This window comes from Pipra filicauda, unplaced genomic scaffold (genome assembly GCF_003945595.2).
Source record: "Pipra filicauda isolate LSUMZ 115617 unplaced genomic scaffold, ASM394559v2 scaffold258_size1095741_pilon, whole genome shotgun sequence".
Taxonomy (NCBI): domain Eukaryota; kingdom Metazoa; phylum Chordata; class Aves; order Passeriformes; family Pipridae; genus Pipra; species Pipra filicauda.
This window is the reverse complement of record NW_024104374.1, coordinates 765,603-788,817: the sequence shown is the minus strand read 5'-3', so window position 1 is coordinate 788,817 and position 23,215 is coordinate 765,603. Positions and strand designations below refer to the sequence as shown.

At 35.2% G+C, this 23,215-nt stretch overlaps 1 protein-coding gene across 3 annotated transcripts in view; it reads left to right on the top strand.

The window, feature by feature from the left end:
• The window catches only part of QKI (QKI, KH domain containing RNA binding), a 156,730-nt gene that overhangs the window by 46,567 nt on the left and 86,948 nt on the right, over nt 1–23,215 (top strand). For all 3 annotated transcript variants that reach the window (XM_027729521.2, XM_027729524.2, XM_039382128.1), the window contains exon 3: nt 18,456–18,572. In XM_027729521.2, coding sequence (XP_027585322.1) covers nt 18,456–18,572 — 117 coding nt within the window. The remainder of the gene's footprint in view (nt 1–18,455; nt 18,573–23,215) is intronic.

The following is a 23,215-nucleotide window of genomic DNA, read 5'->3' as shown; positions in this document are numbered from 1 at the left end:
GTAGTTTTGAGTTCCAGTCAAAACATCAACTTGATATTTTCTTTGTATCTCTTGTAAAATCAGGTAAAAATCAGTTTACATGCCCTCAATACTAAAAGGTCTGTTGTTTATTACTGGAGTAAGTCTGCCCACAAGCTTTGGGAGTGCATGTTAATTTTAAAAAAAAAATTGCTTTTTAAGCAATATGGTCAAGTTTTTTAAAAAGGTGTTTTTAGGTTATACTGTTTCTGAAGTTCTTAACTCATTAATACATTAAAACATGTATATTACTTGTCAAGGAAAAGTTATCAGTGTAATGTTGCATTTATAGCATTAATTTCTGATCGGAATTTGTTCCATAATTCAGAAGAACCAGGGTGGTTGTTCTCTGCATTTTTGTCATTTCAGTTACTTTGGTGTAATATTAATTCATGGTTCTAAGCTTTTATGTTTCATTTCTCTATCTTAAGAGCAATGTAGTCAATTCTGTGAAGACCCTGATTCTTCTTGAAATTTGCTGCACTACTTTGAAACTGAGTGAATTCTTTTTCATTCACATACACTCAGTATTTTAAGAAAAATAATGCTACTTGATGAGCAGCCGGTTTCTTTTTATACCTTGTGCTCAGTTGTCTCTTACTGCACAGCATAGTGCTCCCTCTCAATAGGAAAGCTCATGCACCTGTCCAAATTGTATGCATTCATCCACCCAACACTTCAGTTGCTTAGTTTGAGTAATGCTTTTTCAGAAGGTTTCTGTTTCTTTAGAGTACTGACATAAGTGTGATCAATATTTCTCAGCTATGTGGTTTGTAAATAATCAGAACATACTGACCTAAAAATTCAAGTTCACTCTAGCTGCAAATATTATGATCTGTGCTGTCAGAGGACACTGAGGGCTTTACCCTGTTGTCAGTGATACAGGGACTGCTTTCTCTGGAAAGATTTTAAGCTGAATTCTGATTTAAAGTTGTCTTAAATATGCAGCAGTTTTATCAGATTCTTTTTTTTCCTGTGAAAAGTACAGGTGGTCTAAAAATGTGAATGCTGCATTAAGTAGATATCTCTGTATTCTTGTTCCAAATTTATTATCATGATTAGTGGAAATGACCAGTTATCTTGCTAATGTATCTTAAGTACAGATGATAATGAATATATTATTCAAATTAACATATTAAATGTCTGGGTCATACTGTTTAACCTAATTGCTTGAATTTTATAGTTTGAACTCATTTGACTACTTGATTGCTGTTGTTTTTAAAGTGAATGTCCCTTGCATTAGAAATAAAGCAAAGTTGCTGTCACTCAGCACAAGTACAAATAGTATTTCTTGGGCTTTGATCTCTTTAGATTTTTTTCAAGTTATTCTGGCCAAAATAATATTTTGCATATTCTTTTTTTCTTCCAAGCAAACTTCTTCAAGTGCAAATACTGCCTTTGAGACCTGGAAAATTTATAAACAAGCGCTTGTGAGTCTTTGTGGAGGATTTCAGTTTCTTCTGTGTATCAGTTGATAGGCAAACTGAAATGAGAGAGACATGAAACTCTGGCTTTGTAATATAAGTAGGGCCTGCCAGGTAACATATTTCTATATCCTAAGTCACCACAGACAGGTAGATTGGCACGTAAACTTGAAGTACATCTCAAAGCTTTATGATAGCTCTTTCTTGTGCCATTTCTCCTGTGGTTAATATGAGGTAGTTCCTCTTCTGTTGCAGTGTGTGCGGTGGTGTTGGTCATCACAGAACTGCATAAAGTGGTAATACCAGTCTCCTTACTTGAAAAGCCCCAGAATAAAAGGCAAAAGCTAGAAATGAAACCTCAATGCGATAATTGTTGATATCCTGCTCTTTGAGTAGTGTTGTAATTGTAGATGTTTAGGATAATAGATTCAATGTGATTTGATAGCTAAAGGTGCTACTGCTGCTTATTTATTAGACTGTAATGCTGCTCATCTGTACTTCGTGATGCTGACTGAAGTGCATAATTTTATAGTGCCTATGTTATGAGACTTGTACACTTAAATGCTGCCAGTTAGGTGGGCTTTTTAAGGTGTTTCAGTGGCTTTTTAGTTTTGACTCATTTCTCTTTTTATGCATTACTTTCTTACAGTTAGAGCAGGGAGTTAAGCTTTTAGGAGAAGTCATTTAGAGCGAAGAAAGTAGATTAGACGCTAAGACACTAAAAGAAATACTGAGGACTATGCTTTGAGCTGTCTTCTGTGTTTCTGACCTGTTCTGCTGTTCTGGGCTTGAATTTTGCAAGCTTACTGATTCTGGCATAGAGAATACATAGAGAATGCTTTTTGTAACAATCGTTTCAGAAGGTGAATGAAATTATTTATTCAATTTTTTACTTTAAATAAGGTCAACACTGAGAAATCTATTATTTATTTTTTAGAAGAAATAATTCTACAGCAGCAAGTAGACATTGAGAGCTACTAGTCTTACTTTTATACTTCGTTGAAATATGTTACTTAAAGTCTGTAGTAGACCAAGAAATGCTACCAATTATATAATCCTACTGGTTTTTGCTCTAAACTTTTGGGAGGGGTATTGCTTTTGTTTTGATGAAAAAGTTTAAAATTTCTTTCTATGACATGTTTCAGTATTTTCAGGGCATGAAATTCTCTACCTAGTTTGGCAAATGAACTCATAATGAACTTAATGCGGTGTAAACTGTGCATGGAAATTGATGGTGATGTACAAAGCTCCTATGACTAAGCAGGATGTTTCTGTTTAAAATGTGAAGTTTTGTAGTTCTGATGGTTGAAATACTTGGAGTATTTTCAGTATATTTAAATATAGAAATAGGCATTTCAGAAGTTGATTTGTCTTAAATGAGGTGAGAATTCTGATTCACCTTCACCTGTGAATTCATAAAATTCAGATTGTTTCATTAAAGAGCTTTTTGTCTATGGATGAGATTGTAGCTGTGTTGCCAATACTCAAATGTGTGTAAAAATTAAATGAGCAAAGCAAAAATTATCTGATACCAGTTGTGATTATAAAGGTCAATTTAGTCAGCTAAATTAAACAATTAAAATCAGTCACATGAATAAAAAGCATGTTTATATTTGGGAATGTTAAATACCTTAGCTTGTCACTCACTCCAGAAATTTGATAAAATGCATTTTTTCCTAAGATATCTTGCTTGAATATGGAAACTTTCATCGTAATTGTAATTGGTAATGCCTAACCTTCATCACAAAACAATACTTTGCATCTTTATCATGGGTTTAGTTACTCTATTGCTTGGTGTGGTGCTTTACCACTTTGTTTAACTTTGCTTGTCAGTGTGGTATTGTGGAGGAAAAAAAATAGTAATTACTATTTATATAATACAACTTTAAGGCCCTCTGATTTGGGAATGTACAATTTCTGTGTTTCCTCCCTTCCCATCTTTTAAGGTGAATAATAAATATATTTTTGCAAATTAGAATTATAAAAGACTGAATAACTCAAAAGCTGTTGCCTGAAAGGGATGAAGAACTTTTCTAAAGGTCCAGTAACTAGTAAGATAAAATGAAGTGATTACTGAGCACCTCTCCTTTATGTAAACTTGAGTATAACCTCAAGGCCTGGTTTCGCACCGTCAGTTCTTCCTTTTGAGAGGAGGAAGAATGACTGCATTACTCTGGTAAATTAAAAAAAGGGAATAATGTCCCTTAAGTATAAGAATTTCCATTTCTGCTAAGTATTTTTAACTATAGTATCACTGTCTGCAGTGGTGCTCCAATTTAAATGTATCTTTCTCACTTCTAATTACTGAGAAATGGAAGTAGTCTACAGCTGAATTGCCAACTTTAAGTGCCTTGGGTAATGTCACATGTAGTCACATCTAATTAAAAGGTATTATTATGGAAATTAGTTGTTGGACTGTATATCCTGAGGATCCTTTGTTATTGGAATATGAGTTTAATGATGTAAACTGTGAGGCTTAGAGGGCACTGCTGGATCCTACAATTAGGTTTTGGAGACCGATTTACACACAGCACAACTTGTTAATTCTCTAGATAAATGTGTCATGATTCCCAAGTAGAGCATGGAATTGAACAGTTTTTACTCATCTCCCGGCGTTATTGAAACTGGTGTCTTGTCACTGTTCTGAGAACCTCATCTTAGTGAATAGGATGAAAGAGATTATTCACTATCTTGCTTAAGCATGCCTGCTATTAGATTGTTCACAGGATCTGATTTCCTGAGAGAGTTTCTGTTAACAATCTTTCAATTACTGTTTAAAGGTTTTTATGACCACTTAAAGGAGGGAACTACCAAATGGTTCTGTAGGCCTTTAAATAATTGCAAATGGGACTCTTAATGATAACAGAGATTCCCATTTTAAAACCATGAAATTGTTAATTTGTCTATCTTTACAGCTTTCTCACTTATGTTGATAATTCTAAGCAATTTAAAATCCAATTATTTCCAAAATATGGCAGTAATTAGATTAGTGTTTTTTACATGAACTGAACATGTAGCATAAAATTCATTTTGAGGGATATTATTTTATAGATATTTGAAGTGGAATTGAAACTACACGATTATGGTTTTCTTTAAGCTTGTGGCATGAGGAAAAGGGTTAATGTTAAAACAATCTTAAATGTAAAGCAAACGTGACTTTAACACAGTTTATATTATGTAGGAAAAGTATTGAGAAAGCAGAAGTGAAGCAAATAGTGTAAATTAAGATAGTACAAACAGGAGGGTTTCTAACCTACTAGGTGAAGATACAATGTTGCTAATTAAACATGCAAAACCCCCAAATTGCTATTTCACTGAAGATCTGAAGTTAATATTTGTACAAACAACTACACTATTTATAAACAGTAAAAATTAGTTCAGAAATGGGGAAGGGAGGCAAAACCCAAAATACTTTTTGCCTTGAGTGTGTTTGACAAGGCATGGCTTTTGTCTTTGGTAACTGATAAGGTCTGCTGTTGTGTGTTCTTGTATCTTCTGTCTGCTGATCCAGCCTGCAGCGTTGTCAGCTCAGTGAGGAATGTCAGGAGACTGGAGCAAAAGGGACATTAAATGGTTGACACTGAGGGATGGCAATAAATGAGATGGGAGCTAAATATATAGGTTTGTGATATTCTAGCTGCTAGCTTAAGTCCTGCTGTTTGTTGCTTGGATATACTAACCTTAAAAAGGAAGAGAATGCATTGTAGCACAGGGAGAAAAAAAACAGCTGGTGGCTTATCAGTCAGCCCTAATGACAGAAAAGGTTAGAGAGTTTGGAAGGACAAACTTTGAAAGAGTGCTTTTATTAATAACACAGTATTTGATATATGTAGTTTTATAAAACTATTCTAAAACTTTGCACTTTTCAGTGGCTCATTCAGTGCAAAAAGACATGAATGCTATGTTTGTTGACCAAATAAAATTACTTTAAAAATTTACTTATTTTCGATTCAAGCAGTTTGTTAGGTGATTTTTACGATAGCTTTCCTTTGATGTTTTCTTGCTCCATAATGAGACTTTTGGAAACAGTTTGGTACTTGATTAAGTAGCTTGGAGTTTAATGATTAATTTAGAAAAAAAAATTGTTTATTTTTGTGATAGATGAAAGCATGAATGCTCTCAAAGGGTATGAACTTCATATATCTTAATCCTCATCTTTATTAGATATATAGAAAAGTAGTGTGATTTTAATTTGATTTTATATTTGATACACTTACAAAATGAAAGTTAATGTTTGAAAAAATTGGTGTTTAATTGCATAAAAGTGTCATATTTGACATGTAACTTATAAGTACGGCTAGTTCTTCTACGTGCAGTAAAGACTGTTAGAATGTAGGCTGGAAATAAGTACAGTGTCTTAGTTAAAAAATTAATCCTGTTTATATTGTTTGCTGTTTCTTGTCTGAGATTTCTCCAGTTTCTTCTCAAGAACCTGTTTAGTTCTTCAAACTTGATTGTTCCTTCTGGCTTACAGCTGTCAGCTGACCCAAAAAAAAGTGAAGAGCAAACCCTCATTTATGGCTCTTTAGCAGGTGAACTGGTAATGAACAAGCCTTTCTGTTCTGTCTTTTGTACTTGTAGTAAGTGTCTGTGTTGTTGACAGCCTGACTCTGGGTTGAACAGGTCCCTGAAAGAGGCTGTGGGCTAAAGACAGTGGAACTGTACCGCAAGTTAAAAGCCTTTAATGGAGAGGACTGTGCCAGTTTTTTGTTTTAAATGATCCTTGTGCAGCAGCCTAAACTGACATGGTGCAAAGAGATCAGGAAATTCCAAACCTCCTCTTCTTAGCGGGATTTGGTATTCCCTAAAGTTTGTTAGTGCTTGTAGAAGTGAGGTGTAGCCCAGCAGCTAAGTGTCAGCTTTTAGAAGACTGCAACAATGATATATGGGCCTCATTTGTCTTAATATTAAAAGCTGGATTTTTTTTCCCCATAATAGGAGCAGATTCTCCATGTTACAGTAGTACTACTAGAGTGGTTTTCTATCATTTTGAGATGGTCTTGCATTAATTTATGTTTCTGTATATGTTTTTGTTCTCTATGGTCAGTACTAAAATAGATATGTGAAAGTTCAATTGGACTGTATGTAGTAGGATGATGCACCAGATACGATTTTCAGGCCTTGAATAAAAGAGATTAGAGAGATTTGAACTGCTTTGCTCAGGGATTTTGATGTACTGTGTTTAGTCAGATTTACTTTTTTATATCTCTCTGTATAGAGAGATTGATGGCTATGGAGCTATATACTAATTTGAAAATCTTCCTCTTGCATTTAGTACCTGATGCCATTTCTGAAGTGCTGGTTGCCTTTTTTAATTAGCACAGCAGCTCTTTGTGGATCTTGAATTCTGGAAGTTGTTTAGGTTAATGCCAGTATTACCTATGTGGTACATTATACAGAAATATGGGAATAAATGTCAGCAAAACTTAGCTTATTTAATAAACTTGCCTTTACTCCTTCTATCTATCTAATGCAAGTGCTGGTTGTTTACAGTATTGGGTGTTTTCCAGGTGATGATTTCATTCTGCACAGTTAAAATCAGAAGAACAAAGCTTTTATAGCTTTGTGTTAGAGATCAGTAATTTGAGAGTTATTGTTAAATTCTCTCTAATTTTGTAGTCTGTTTATCTGACTTACACTGCTTCTCTTTAAAGGAACTTAGGGAGTGTAACTTCTGCAATGTTTTGAAGTTTCTTGAGAGTATAATGTAAGGTCATGTGGCACTCATTTTCACAAAAAATGTAGATCTCTCTTTGGGTTTGGATTACTTTCTAGCTTCCATCTGAAGGTTAGATAATAATTAGATAGTAATCTAATGCCAAAACTATATGGTGGATGTGTAATTTTATTACAGAAAAGTGAAAATGAAAAAGAACTTCTTATAGAATTCTAGGGCAGTAAAGCTCCTTAATAATCACATAATTTTGAACTAAATGGTAAATCTCTTGGCATAAATGTTTACATCTTGGGTTAGTTTTTAGAAAATGGAATTGAAGAAAATGTTGGTGTTAGATTGTGGTAATTTGCCAAATCTAGTAGGCTAAGATACTTATTCTTTGGTATGCTGTTAGGTAGACTGATCTTCAAATTGGCCAAAGAATTTGTGAATAAATGTTATTAGCTCTTTAGCAACTAAGCTGGCAAAACAGTGCCCTGGAGATTAAAGATACTATCTTTGTGTTAACGTAAAAAAAAAATGCCTTTTTCCCCCCCCACCACCTTTGATAACACGTGTATACATTGTGTTTAAAAAATAAAGGGGAATATTTTGTCCAGAGGAGCTGAAAATAGATTTTCTGGGAAGACTGTGTTATATTTTGTGGCTGAATGTGTGGATGAAAATTACATTGGTACTGTAGATAACGTTTTGAAGATACTGATTTTTGGATGTACGAGATTTACTATATCCTGAATTCTTATGACTACATTTTGATGATGAGTTCTGACAGATGCCTAGTTAAAACAGATAACAAAGGAAACTCCATGTTGGCTTCTCTGACTAGTTGTAATACATTCAGTCAACTAGGTGTAGCTACTGCTGAGGCTTTGTCACATTCATTAGAATTCCAGTGCTAAAAATTAAGTGTTGTTTAGATGAATATCTAACTATCATTATAATATTTCATTAAAAATCTTCAATACCTGAATACCTGAACACCAAGTATTTAATGTGAATACTTGGTCGTTTACTCAGGTCCTCATATAAAATACAGGTTAGGAATTTGGAGAAAAAAGTTGCACACTTCAGTGTAATACTTCTGGTTTGTGTGGTTTTTTCCTTTTAATCTATGCTCTGAGATTTCCTTGTTCTTTAATCAAGAAAGCTGTATTACCATTATTAAAATGACCTGAGAAGCTAGCCTGATTTTTTTCCTCCCCCTTCCTTTATTATAGACCTGATCTAATGTATTTACATGACGTTTGTAAAGCTGTTTGTCAGTTAAACACGGTCTCAAAGCTTTCAGCACAGAGGTTATTAGAGGTGAATATTGTGGATTTAAAGGATTTAGTAATTCATTCTAAATCCCAGCTATGCTTTTAAATGCATTTATTTTTTGCCTTTTTTTTTTTCGTTTTAAAGGAGCATTTTAAGCATTAGGATGTGGCCTGCTGGGTTAAAATGATACTTTGACATCACATAGATAGTCTGGTTTGTCTAGTTTACAGCTATGATCAGAAAGATTCTGAGCTTTTTGGATGATCACCATGTCAGTGGCTGATATTCTGCTCAGCCAGGAACAAATGCAAATAATCTGGTAACTGGCAAGTCAACTCTACCAACACAGCTAACATTGCAGAATTGTGGTATGTAAATTGTGCTGCCCTTCCAGTACCTGAAGGGGAGCCTACAACAGGGCTGGAGAGGGACTTTTCTGTATGGCCTTTAGGGGTAGTACAAGGGTAGTGGATGTAAACTGAAAGAGGGTAAAATTAAATTAGATATTAGGAAGAAATTCTTTACTGAGGGTGGTGAGGCACTGGAACAAGTTGCCCAGAGAAGCTGTGGGTGCCCCATCCTTGGAAGTGTTCAAGGTTGGGTTGGATGGGGCTTTGAGCAACCTGGTCTAGTGGAAGGTGGTCCTGCCCATGGCAAGGGTTTGGAATTAGATGATCTTCGAGCTTCCTTCCAACCCAAACGGTCCTATGATTTTATGAAATGGAATAAGTTGATATTTTGAGATAGTTACGTTGTTGTGGTGTCTTGGGGCTTTAAATGTATGGCAGTGCTTCATAAAAACAATTTAGTTTTTATTGTAGCAAGCAATATATCTGTTAAAATTTATCACCCAGTTAATGTAACGTCAGTTTTCTATCTGAAATTAGATCATGTGCTGGGGTTTTTTTGACACGTTCCAGAACATAATTGGAAGTAGTATTTAATTTGTTCAGTAATGTTATGATGGCAGAATACAGATATTAGCAAAGAGAACTTTATGGTTTAGTAGGACTCAGGGTTGCCCTGTGAAAATTTAATACTTGTAATTCTTGTAACTAAAAAAATCAGTTTAAGTGAAAAAAAAATTAAATTAAAAAAAGTCCTGATTTGTCGTATTAAAAAAATCCTAAAACTTCTTATTTATTGTACCACCTGTTTCAATGTTACTTAGAGAACATCACTGGTAAGAAACAGTAATAGACAAGGAGTTCTAAGGTAGACCAAACTGAGTATTATGGTAATCCATCCTTTAAATCATGAAACATATATTCCTGATATCCAAGAAGGGAAGGCAGGAGTTCTTAATCCAACGAGGAGAACTGTTGTTCGTCACTGATTCTTTACTGTCTTATTAATAAAGCTTTACTGGCAAACATAGATAAATTTGTATCAGCATTTCTTATGAAAGATCTGTACAGTCTTTATATGGACAAGGTCTTTTTACTAACTGTCCAAGGAGTGCTAAATATTATGCTCAGCTTTGGTCAGCCAACTGACTTGCACCATATGTGCGTTCATTCAAAAAATTTTATTCAATTCTGAACGTAATGTAAACAACTCAGTGTCTGAATTGTACCGATGCTATTCTACCAGCATTCTAGATGAGGTGAGTTAGAGGTTAAACAGCATTGAGACTGACTGACTCATGCATGCCATTGAACATAAATACCTTGGTACTTAGAACAGAGATTTAATGTGTTCTTCCCTGCTCCAAATAGCGCTTACTCTAGTAAGCTTGATAAACTTCCTGGAGAACTTTCTTCTTTCTGAACATCCCGTGGAATCTGTACTGTTCTAACAGACTTAAGAAGTTGTGCTTTAAAAATCCAGCTAAAAATAATGTAATTTAAAGGAATTTAACATGTTACCATAATTACTGCTACACTAACTGCATTATGTAATACCTAGGTTAAATCTGGGACAGAGTGATAGATATAGGTATTTGTATGGAGAGAACTCATTTACTCTTTGTTACTAGCTGAATTTTTCATTGTAACCTCTGAGATATGTAATAGGCGAAACCTTTGCATTAATCATATTGCTCCGGATGCTGGTATTTTTGTATAATATATCACAGACTTCAAAACACTGAATGTTAACTTTGTTCTTCTGCTGCACAAATGCTATGTTTTGGTGACATACTACAATTACGCTCATATCCTTTGTTTTTGCATTAATGCATATTTTACATACAGAAGGTTTTGAACTAGACTAAGCTGGTCTTACTCCCACAATAATTATCCGTTCTTGCCCATAACAAGACAAGTTATTATCTGGCTTTGATGTTGAAAAGTGATTGTGGTAACTGAATTAGGAACAAAAAACCCCCAAACCCTATAATCTGTGTTAAAAAGTACCCAATGTACTAAAGATGGAACCAGTCTTAGTGAATTACATAAGTACTGAAAACTGTGCTTAGCCACTTACTAAACTAGGAAAAAGAAAAATCTTTTTATTATCTCCCTTCTTTACCAGTGATAAAGGTTTTGCTTTTTTCTTTGTGACAGCTCAAATTTTAGAGAATTGGAACTATTTTAAATATTTTAGCTCTAATGATCCTTTTAATAAATGATAGGGATTAAACTGCTCACACTTGAAGTCATCTTGGAGGTATTTCAAATGATGTTCTGGAGGTTTTGATTTTGTTAATCCAGCAGAAATTACCTAACTGAAAATATGACAGATCCTAATTTTCTGAGGGTTGATATTCTGTATTTTGTTCTTCAGTACCTTGAAGGTTTTATATTTGTGTTTAAGTGATGAAGAGATTATTTCATGATAATTTGCTTGTGTAAGTTGCTTACAGCACAGCATTTCTAATTTACTGCTTAACTGCATCACTTAAATGCTTCAATAGTTCTCATTTGGCTTTGATTATAGTATTAGAATGGTGTATGTCAGTTACACACAGCAAATGTAAGTGGATATATTTGACATAAGCAGATTATACATGTCCTGCTGGTGTTCGCTACATATGTACTTTGGCCTTTACTTGGTTTTTTGCTTAGAAAACATCCTGTATTTAGGGAATGGAGGGAATGTTTCTCATTCATTGTTGTCTGCAGCATCTCTTCTGTTACCAGTAGTAGGTGGTTTTGGAAGAGATTTCGGGGAAACAACTTCCCATGTTGTCACTAGCAGTCTTAACAACTACTAAAGTTGGTTTGTATGTAAAAATTAACTTCTAAATGTGGTTACTATTGTCTGTGTTCACTGTATTGACAGATGATAATACCATCTGCTTTGTCAACCTCCTCTCCCTGTAAAATCTCATCAGATAATCTATTTTTCTTAACTGTGCTAAACACTTGCCAAATTCCACTGGAGCATATTTAATCCTCAAAATACATACTAATGCAGCTAATGAAAGATTTCACAATTTCAAAATTATTGTATTTTTGAAACATTATACTTTTCCCACTTGTTTTCTTAAATGTATACAAATGACTGTTTCTGTAAACTTTGCCTTTGTTTCTAGCTAATTACACTGTGGTCACTTAGTGAGCTGTGTTTGTAATGCACTTGGTTTTATTTGATTGTAATTCTTATTATTGCTTCAACAAAAGCTGTGTAGCTGTTTTCAGTTGTGGTAAGCATAGTGTTGGATCACTGAAAACACTTAAGCCATGGAATATATTTGAGGTTTTCTATTAATGGAATCTATTTCCTTAATCGCAGCCTATCAAAAATGCACTGGTGTCATCTTCTGTACAGGATGAGCCAGTGGTATTTAAAGAAAATACTTTTTACTGAAAGAAAGAGATAGGGACTGTAAATGTTAACTGAAAGACTATGCCTTTAATCCATCTTTGCTGTTATTTTGCTGTCAATTTTATTCATGGTCATCTTTAGTAAAGGAAAAAAAAATTATGTGTGTACAGGTCTACATGTTAGTTCTCTTGAAACTGTGTCTTTTTGTATACATACATGTACATAAATATTCATAACTACAGATGTGCTCGTAAAAAACCTAACTAACCAAAAATCCGCAAAACTCCCAAAAAACCAAAAATCCCCAAAGTAACAACCAAAAGCCAATTTTTTTACAGAGTTGTCATTGTGAAAATGGTTATATGGTTATGATACATTAATTGAATAAATGTTGGAAAATATTATTGCTGGAAAGCATATTCTGTGTAAGGTCAGGTAAATTGCGCATTTGTTTTTTCTTTTCTCCTGCAAAATGTTTCAGATTACTCAAAGGTACCTATCTACAATATTATGCTACAAGCTTTGTTTTCTTTATTAAACACTTAACAACCTAACTGAAAGTATACGATCTCATCTTCTTAAAATTTAATATGCTGTATTTTATTTTCTAATACCTCAAGTTGTTTTATACTTGCTTCAAGTTACAGGCTTTCAAAAAATCAAACCAACTATATGTGTCTGATTTTTTTTTTTAATTGTTATCTAAAACTCAGCTGAAAGCAATTCAAGCTTTTGCTAATAAATGCAGAAATATTTTATGGGAAAATACCTCTATTACCAGTATCATAAACCATTATTCCTGTAAAAAGAAAGCGATAAAAAAAACCAAGCCTAAATTTACTAATTTTCGTGGGTCAGTGAAAGCTTTTACTGAGTTCTGAGTCTCGTTTCCTGAGTATTTGTTTTGTCAGCATAGTGCTATTTTTTATCTTCTGTGTTAATATTTCCAATTTAAGTTTGCATATAAATGTTTCAGTTAAATGCACTAGCTGATTTTCTTCCTAAAATCCGTGCATGAAAATATGTATTTGGATTTAATTGTATCTTTAAAAAATATATTAATATTTAGAAGCAATGCTAATCTTGCTCACAAAGAGTACTCCACATTAAACAAACATCATCGTGAGTGTCATACACATTCATCACACTTTCTTTTGAATGCCTTCCTTGTCTTGCAGTTCCTTTGTGTCTCTTCATTACTTCACTTCCATGGTTGGCACTTCAGCCTGTGTCTGTCAGATTAAGTTATCTCCTGAATGGTCTTGGAATAAGGCTATTACGATCTGAAGACATAGAAGGTTTCCTCCTAAGTGGCTAAACTGACTGTCAGCATTGCTGCTTAAGATAAAATTGCCAGATACTCTCCATTGTAACGTCCAGTTTTCAGTTGCATCTTAACCTTGACATATTTTAACCTCTGAACCATGCACAGTCCTGATCTCTAGATGCTTTTTATTTGGTGAGGAAAGTCATATGAAAATGGAATCATCAAGAAAGGTTGCTCTCCATGTCTTTAAAAAGCAAACTAACCACTGGGACATTTTGAACTACATTTTTGGGATGCTTTAGTTTGTTTAATGTATCAGTATGCAATCTGAAACCTGACTTGGCTATGTAGAAGGCTGAGTATAAGATACAGTTTTCTCTTTTGATGACTATCCACTTTCAGCTGGCAGAGTTATATCAAACATGCAACTGATTGGTGAAAAAATATGGATAAGGGAAGGGCCAGGCTACTCTCTAACTGATTGAGAAGTCTGAAGTTTTTGTGTCCTGTTACGGTTAAAAAAAAAAGAGTTAGTGAAATATAAAGGTAGTCTCAAAATGGAGAACTTGTTTTCATATATGACATAACTGTACTGGAGCTGATTTCTACAGGCAGTTAAGAATTAGATAACACCATCAAGAGTGGACATTTATGGTTAGAAGTACTCAGTTGTTGTAATTACAGTGGGTTTTTCAGGAAACCTAAGGATTTATGTGGTTTTTCTAAGTTGGAGATCAGAAGATGAGACCAAATGTCAGATTACTAGAAACAGACATATTGTAAAACATTAGTTATGAATCATTCGTAAAGAAAGAACTCATTTTTTTTCTATTTAGAATTTTTTTTGAATTTAGGTGCTTATTATGATGTCTTAAAATATCCTTAATTAAAGTCAACATAAAGTGTAAAACGTCTTTTTGTTTTGGTATAATGAGGAACTACTGAGGTTTTCTTGAGACTTTCTGTAAAATAATGTTTAGGCTCTGTATAAAAAGTACTCAAATGTGCATTGTACCTAAGGAACATAAAAGTTTTAAGAGTTTTCTTGATTTCCTTAAGTTGAAATAGACTTGAAGAATAGCTTGTTTTGGCTTTTGTCAAGTGATGAGTAACTAATTTGCAAACTAGTGTTTAGTAAACCACTGTAACATTTGCTAATAAGATGGTAGAATAAATCAGTTTTTAATTGAGTTAAATAGATGTTTAATCAAATGCATGTTCTTTCTTGCTAGATTTGGATATTTCAGTCAAATTAGATTTTTTTCAAATTCATCTGCAGTAATGAAGTAAAGATTTTTTTTTCATCAGTTAAATTAGATATTGTCACATTTTATTTTCATATTTCAAAGGAAAAACAAAAAGTCACAATGGTAGTATGAAATTTAGTACTACTGGACTACCTCAAGTTCTTCACATTTTAACTTTAACGATAGCTCCTTAAAAACTGCATTTCCCATACTGTAAAAATCAGACAAACTTCTTTGCAATCTCTTATTAATCAGCAGCTCTGAGCCTTTAGCATAGTTCATTCTTATTTTCCTTTCTACTTTTATGGCTGGTGAGGCATAGGAGGACTATGAAAGCACCCAGTCTACTTGGGAAATAGTTTTGCTATACATAGGGAATACAATAAGTTTTTATCAGGAAATTTCTGATGCAAGTGGAGTGTTAGGTAGTGTGAATTCATTCACACATACATTCAAAGTAGTGCAGTCTTAAATTGGTCAAATTGATTTCTGAACCACTGCTGTTTTCTTTAATAGCAGTTCTCTGGGGTTAAGGTGAATCCCACAAATGGAGAGTGGAAAAAGCTTTCAGAAATTAAAGGGAAATATTCTTAGCTTTGGCTCTGTACAAATGTTAGAACAAGCAGTATTCCTCACAGCGGGTTATTTGTTGGGAAACACAAAGTGATAAAGAGTGTGATTGGGTGAGAGTATGAGACAAAGAGCGTGAGAAATGTTGAGTTAGATGTTAAGAGTGGTCTTCTGAATTTGTCAGATGTCTCGTTCTGATAATTCTGTTTGATAGTCTATCTGGCCTGACAGGTAAGAGAAGCAGTAGCCGTGGATACTGCTAGATTCTGACAAAACTTTTGAGACTGGCCAATTAGAAGGCTTACTCTGTTTTGTGTTCCTGAGCTGTGGTCTTGCTCGTCACTGCTCTGTCCCTCTTGACAAAAGATTCGGAATTATTTTTTCCAATGAGTTCTGAACTAGGACTTTAGGATGGTTGTCTGAGGAACTGAATACTGACGTTGATCCATCGGTACAAAAACTAGGGGATCATTTGTTAAAGCAGTAATTGGCTTAATCTAAGATAATTGATTACTGATGAGTCAATTAAGACTGCACCTCAGGTGGGGTCCTGCATAATTCTCCTTCATCTTGAATCTCTAACACATTCAAGAAGAACTTGGGTGGTAGGTTAAAAAATATGCTTAAAAAAAGAAGTAAGTCATACCAAATGCTTTTAAAGATAGAATTGAAATTCAAAACTGTCTTGAAATTACTGTGCCTGAAGTCAACAGTGTGGAATTCATTACACAAATGTCAAGCCCCCTTGTAGGGAGACGTAAGAGTTGCATATGAATACAAAAGTAGGGAAAAGTAGCAAGGCCAAGGTAAAGAAGAAGACTATTTGGGGTCAATGAATTTTGAAACAAACATAAGAACTGAATTTTTGGGGGAGGGAAAGAAGCAGCTTGGGATGTGCTAATAAGAATGTGGTTTATAAGATAATTGTTCTGAGTAACTTAACTTTGTTGAGGTCTCAGTTGAAGAATTACCTTACCTAGGCATCCTGCTTTTAGAAATGAAAAAATTGGAGGGCCCCAGATAGGTAATGAGAATGATCAGAGGTGTGGAAGGAATAGCTATCCAAAAAGATTCAGAGGGTTTATACATACAGTTTGGGTTGAGCTGCCTTGGAATAATTTATGAAGGTTCTGGAAAAGGAACTGGCGTAACATTTAACAGAATGTGTTGCGTTTAAATCAGTGATTTCTCAACTAGAAATTCTAAATAGTTTTCAGACAACATATATAAAGTTGCAAACTTAAGAATAATACAGATTCCTCCTTTTTTTCTTAGTGTACTATATTATTCTATTTAATTTTTTTAATGCAAATTATCTTACTAACTGATTATTCTTTTAGTCATAATCCAAAATCATAAAACATTAGAGGCTGCTGGTTTTCTTGGGAGATAGAGGATATAATAGTCAGCTTTTATGTTGGTTAAAAGATTGTTTTAAAGTCAAGTTTGCAATATTATTTTACCATTACTGGTGGAATGACATAGATATCTGAAGTTTTAGTGTGCAGGAAGCACGGTTGTGGAGAAAGGCAAGTAAGATGCTGTTTATGTAAGATGGTATAATTTTGATATAATATGTGAAATGTGTAACATGTAAGAATTTAATAATATTTCAAGGCTGAGCTTTATCATTTGTAGCTAGTATATTTCTTTATCCAGTCTTAGTGAGTATTCCTTAATTTCTTCTGATTCACAGGTTTTTTTTTATGCTCACAAGTTCCTTTAGTCTTTATTTCACACCCCACCACCCCCTGGCAGTTGATTCAGACTTCATAATATGTCTTTGTTTTCTGAGCTTGCAATACTAAATAACTTAGGGAGTGTGTATTCCCTATGAATAGTTTAGCTGCTGTGAAACATGGTTGTTTTTGCTGAAAAACTTTAATTTGCTTCTGTTCATAATTTCTGCTCACTCTTAAGTAATTTCTGGTCTTTGCAGTTTTATAAGGATTTCAAATATGTTGAATTGTAGTACTCCAAACCAGTTTTAATTAGCTGAGGAAATGAAAGCCAACAACTTCTTCACAATTCAATTGAATAGCTTTGTTTACCAGGATCTAAAATATTCAGACTTCTGTTCTTACTGCAGAGTTCCTGGTCTCTTAAAATCTTTGAATTTAATGTTCAGTCTGAGATTTCTTAGTTTATCTATCCTTTGAGCATGGTGCTTCATCTTTGCACTGCAGTTGTCACAGGGTACTACCGTATGTTCTCAATGCTACCATCACTTAGTGCCTTTTTTTTATTTATGTCATAACTTCCAGAATGTGTGATTGAAAATAATGAAAGGGAAAAAAACCTTGAAAATAATTAGGAAATAATGTTATGTATGGGTGGTATTACTTTGTTAAGCGTAGGCGGGGGAATGTCTGCTGAAGTTAGCCAATTAAACATGAAATACTTGCTTTATTTGAATGTACAACTGAGTAAATTATACAGCTTACTAAAAGTGCTTTTGTTGTGTTTGTATATACACATATATTTTTATATATTTTATATATATACATATTTTATATATGTGTGTCCATATATACATGTGTTTATATATATATATGACAATACAGTGTTTTAAAAAAATGTTGCCCATGAAACCTAAAGTGAGAATGTAATTTGAGAAGCCCCATTTCATATTTATGAAGGAAATACTATGGCATGGGTAGGTAAAGAAGGGTTTCTCTAGATGTGCTTCCCAGATTGAACCCACCAGAACAGAATGGAATGGTGAAAAAGAATGTTTTTTGCAGGCTCCTTAGGTGTGGGCAGGGAGCAAAGAAATAGTGGGTGCAGAGGCCTTTCCTGAAGGTTCTGTGTCATTGTGGGACTGGACCTACACCTGGCACCCGAGCTGTCCCCCCCCACAGAAGTTGTGTGAATGTCTGGTCATGCAACCGGGCCATGGATGTTTCCGTGACATGATGCACATTGTTGGCCTATGGATGAACATACCTGGTCATGTTAGTGGTGAGGGATAGGGGTTTGTAGTTTCTCTAAGACCTCATAGAATATAATAAGGAAGAAATTAGGAACATCACTGCTGTACACTGCGCAATGTTAAATTTAAAAGACCTAGTTTCACTTGAAACCTCTATCCCCCAAAGTTGGGATCACATAGGTATTTGATATATGAAGGCAGTAGTTGCCTCATTCTTCAGCCTCAGGTGTGAACCCTGTGGTGTTCTAAACCATTAAACACTGATATTTTTAGAGACAGAAATACATCATGTTAAATTTTTTATTAATTTTGTTTACTTGCTTTTATAGAATTTTTTTTTTTTTTCCAGTTTAACTTTGTTGGAAGAATCCTTGGGCCCAGAGGACTAACAGCTAAACAACTTGAGGCAGAAACAGGATGCAAGATAATGGTCCGAGGGAAGGGCTCGATGAGGGACAAAAAGAAGGTAAGCTCTTGAAGGGTAGCATAGTTTCAGATGCATAGTTTTCTTTTCTTACGGAGGGTAAGCTCATGTCTCTCATTCTTACTTGTTGTGTTCTTACTATATGCTTTTTCATTATCTAGTGTCATTTACAGACTTAGCACATAACATAAGCTATCCTGAAAAAGTTAAATATGTGTGCTCCATAATGCTGCAATTGGAAGTCTAACTAGCAATTATAAAGTATTCTTCAGTAGTAAGTGGCTTATAATTGTGTCATGTTTCACAAGGTAAAGGTAAAAATTGAATTTAAATGTATCTTTCTAAGAAAAAGCTGTTAACCTCAAAGGTGATGTTAATAATTTTCTTGTATTGAATTACCAAAGTAGTGATTTGTGCAACTAGTGTGGATTAAAAAAAAAAAAAATTAATGTATTTCTGGCAGTCAGTTCTGTCTAAGTGAACCAAAAAGCACTGTGTTCCTGGTTTTATTTTGTGTTCAGATGAAGCTGCAGTGTAATTAGGGCTGTTCCTTGCCCCAATTATGTAATGTGCTCCGCCCATATAAACTGCATGATAGAGCCATCCTGAATGTAAGGTTGCTCTTGTGGTAACTGTTTTTTTAGGTTTATTTTCTTGCTACTTGCCTCCACCTCTGGCTACTGCTGCTTGAATTATACCAACTTCTCCACTGCAGTTTAAGCGTGCGCTTAACATGGCTCTTTTCCTCTTTGTTCCCAGAAGTATTGTTTCTTTCGTTTCTTTTGTAGAAAACTTCCTCTTTTCCTTATCTGATCAGCCACATAGTGCATTCTCTTGATACATATGTGGCACATACCAGTTACAATAGAAAACTAATGTCTACCCGATAAAACATTTCTTTCTTCCAGAGCTCGTCACTGTAACTTTCAAATTTCATTTGATGCCTCTTGTTTTCATAATATACTGTAGTACTGTCACCACCCTTTCTCTTATTCCAGCTATGGCTGTTTTGGATTTTGAGATTTCCAGCTTCTGAGCGAAGATCCAGTCTAACCTAGAGATGTTTTGGTTGTCTAGGTTCTGTAGAAGTAAGAGGATGTGACTATCTGTGTTTTTGTTAGATCTGTAACAACCTTCATTCTTTGAATGCGTTTTAAATTAAGTCCCACCGAAGATATGGCCAGCTAACAATCATGTTCTGTTTCTATAACATCAGCAGGGCAGGCACTTAAGCAGCACCAGCCTGTGTAGCACATGTTTGTGCACCACGTCTTTTGTTATTCTCGGCTGCCAGCTGGGATAACAGCACCTTCCCCAAAATGTTACGTGTTCTGACCTCTCCATTCAATGTTCATGTAGGTCTTGGAGTTTGTGAAATGTCTGTTACAGAATCACAGAATGGTGGATGTTGGAAGGGATCTCTGGAGGTTCCCCCCCGCAAGCAGGGTCACTTAGAACAGGTTGCCTGTGACCATGTCCAGATGGCTGTTACATTTAGAGTCCTCCCACCACTGTGCTTCAGAACCTGTCCTGTCCTGTGCAGAGTCATCTCTCTAGATAGCCTGGGCAGGTTTACTGTCTGGGGAAGTGGTATTTGTGGACTGATTTCCTCCACTCTCCATACTTTTTTTTCATTATTATTAGTTTTTGACTGCTTGGAGGAAGACTAGGCAGTGGGAGTTACTGGAGTTTTGTATTTAAGAAAAAGCTTAGAGGAATGGAGACCTTCTGAGTGAGTCATGCGATTTTTTTTTTTAAGTTTAGTAAGAAAAGCTATCTTCAACAAGGACAAGCATGGGAGATCAGCTGGAACCTTGTATACATTAAAAAGTACAAACTGATTCAGCCAGCACTTGAATGCCCATTACATCTTCTGAGTTGGTTGTCTCATGTTTTGGAGTACAGAAGTTTGGAAGACAGAAGTTTTCTATCAACCTGCACCTCAGGAAGTCTTCCATCATCCCCATATCACCATTGGCCAATCAGAGCTCAAATCAGTCCAGCAGTTTAATTACCTAGATAGCCTCATCTCCTCGGATGGTAAGATTGATGGGGAGATAGACAACAGGTTAGCAAAGGCATATAGTGCCTTCGGAAAGCTCCATAAAAGAGTCTGGCAAAATAAACACTTGAAGAAAAGTACCAAGATCAGTGTTTACAAAGCCATAGTGCTGTCTACTCTCTTATATGGTTCTGAATGATGGGTCATCTACCGCCACCACCTGTGACTCCTAGAACGCTTCCATCAACGCTGCCTCTGTACAATCCTAAACATCCACTGGTCAGATTATGTAACTAACATGTCTGCTCTAGAACAGGCAGCAGTTACAAGTATTGAGGCCATGTTGCTGAGAACACAGCTGTGTTGGGCAGGGCATGCCTCCAGAATGGAGGACCACCGCCTCCCTAAGATCGTGCTCTATGGAGAACTTGCCACTGGCTGCCGCAAGAGAGGAGCCCCAAAGAGAAGGTACAAGGACTCCCTGAAACAACATCTCAGCCTTGGCCACACTGATCTCCATCGCTAGTCTACTCTGGCCTCAAACTGGGAGGTCTGGAGACACACCATCTATAACGCTGCTGCTTTCTTTGAGAACACAGGCAGGATCACCACTGAAGAGAAAAGACAACGCAGAAAGAATCGTGTGTTGCCGATACCATCCAAGGAGTCTTTGTGCTGTGCCTTTTGTAACCGGTCTTGTCTGTCTCGCAGTGGCCTCTTTAGCCACCAGCACGCTTGTAGCAAATGAGGGTAGAGCCCTTCCCAAATCTTCATTCGCGAAGCCTAGCCATGATGATGATGACTGCAGTTAGTATCAAATGTATTTGAGTGATATCATAGTATATTTTAATACCAAATAGTATGATATTGGTTGTAAACCAGTGTTGAGTACCAAATACTTTTCTTTATAAAACTGATTTTCGTGCCATTCATTCCTAATCTTTCTGAAGTTTTCCTGAGGTGATTTGTACTGGTTATTAGCTTATATATTTCAGAATGGCCTTTTTGGTGTCTACACCATTGTTGATGTAATAGGAAGAATTTCACAATCCTTGATTATGATGCAGTCTGTGATGCACACTAATAAGATGTTCCTTGTAAAAATAAAGATTTGGAAGCTGTGTTTAAGATGTGATCACAAACAGACTAAAGTAAGAATGAGAGATATCTATCAGTTTGGGGTGTAAGTACACTTTTTGCTATTGGCTCTTGCTTTTTTTTCTGATGATTTATACTTACACGTGAACTTTCTAGTCTTGCAGTGCAAGATGATCGACTTCCTTGACAGTCTGTGTCGTTTAATGATAACTACCTTTTTTTTCATTTTCTCTTTGAAGGTTGTATTTCAAAATGCTAATGTACTTCCAAGTTTAAAATAGAGAGAGTATTTTTTTCATGGAAGGTTACACTTATTCTTTTTAAAAACCTTTCCTTCATTTAGAGTCAGTGTTGTTTAGAAAAGTCAGTACTTAATGAGGTTTTTCATTGAATTGTTTGAAATTTGGGGGAGATAAGAAATACAGGTTAAATTTTATGTGTATTTTGTAAGTATATTTTGTATCTGCAAACCTGATTTCCCAGTGCTAACTATAAAAGAAACTGTGTTGGTTGTAGTAAGGAATTAATTACTAAACCAGTGTCAATCTAATGTGACAGCTACATGGTACTGAATCTCCTTGAGTAAACTGTACATGTACTTTCCTACCTTGCTCGTGGTTTCAGAACCCGCAAGAAAATATGAAAGATGTGCTGGAAAATAAACCATCCAGATATGCTCTGTAGAGGATTTTACGCTGCTGTGTGAGCCTATGAACAGAAGTAATGAATTAGAAATCTTTGTCACATGGCCAAAACATTTGAACTGGCATCACATCTTGAAACTTGCTGACAGATTTCCCCCAGAAAGCAAGGGAAATCCTCAAATTGTTTGTATCTGAAGCTCAGCTGGTAATCAGAACATCTCTCTAGGCAGCTTTCAACAAATTTAAAATCAAGACCTTAATTACTGAGAATATTGTGATTAGAGCCTGGGGGTACTTAAAAGAGATTATTGGGGAGAGGAGAGGAGTTGCAGGCATTCATCAAAAGCTAATGAATGTGTAACTTTATTAAGACCAAGGATTTTTTTGCTTAGTCTAAATGTACCTTTCATTAAGTACTGAGGAAAACTAGTGACTTGTACACCAGTTAAAAAGTACTCCTTAATAAAGTGGAGACTGTCCAATGGTGGAAAAGCAAAACATTTTTTTACATGAATTGCACAAAACAGGAGTCAAGTGGAGTCAGCCCAGTGCTCTTTAGTGCACTTACTGCCATTATTTCACTTAGAGGGGTATGAAGCCTTACAGCATCAGGCTGCTGGCTTGTGCCAGTCTTGGTCAACTCCACTGTTTTTTCCCATTTCTTCCTACTTTTAGACAAGAATCTCCTCTAGAACAGTGTGTGACAAGAGAGCATTACTCATTTTTACTGCATGAGGAAGCATCTCATTATGAGAGACAGAATTTTTTTCATTAATTGATTATTTCAATTAGAAAGGCAGGCAGCTATGCAGTTCTGAATTTGAAGAACTCTATGCCTTCATCCACTGTAACAGCTTCAAATCTGTTGCAGTCCATATTAGATCATTTGAACTGATTTTGGTTTCTGACCTACAGTTTACTTGTTCCTACATCACTGTTCA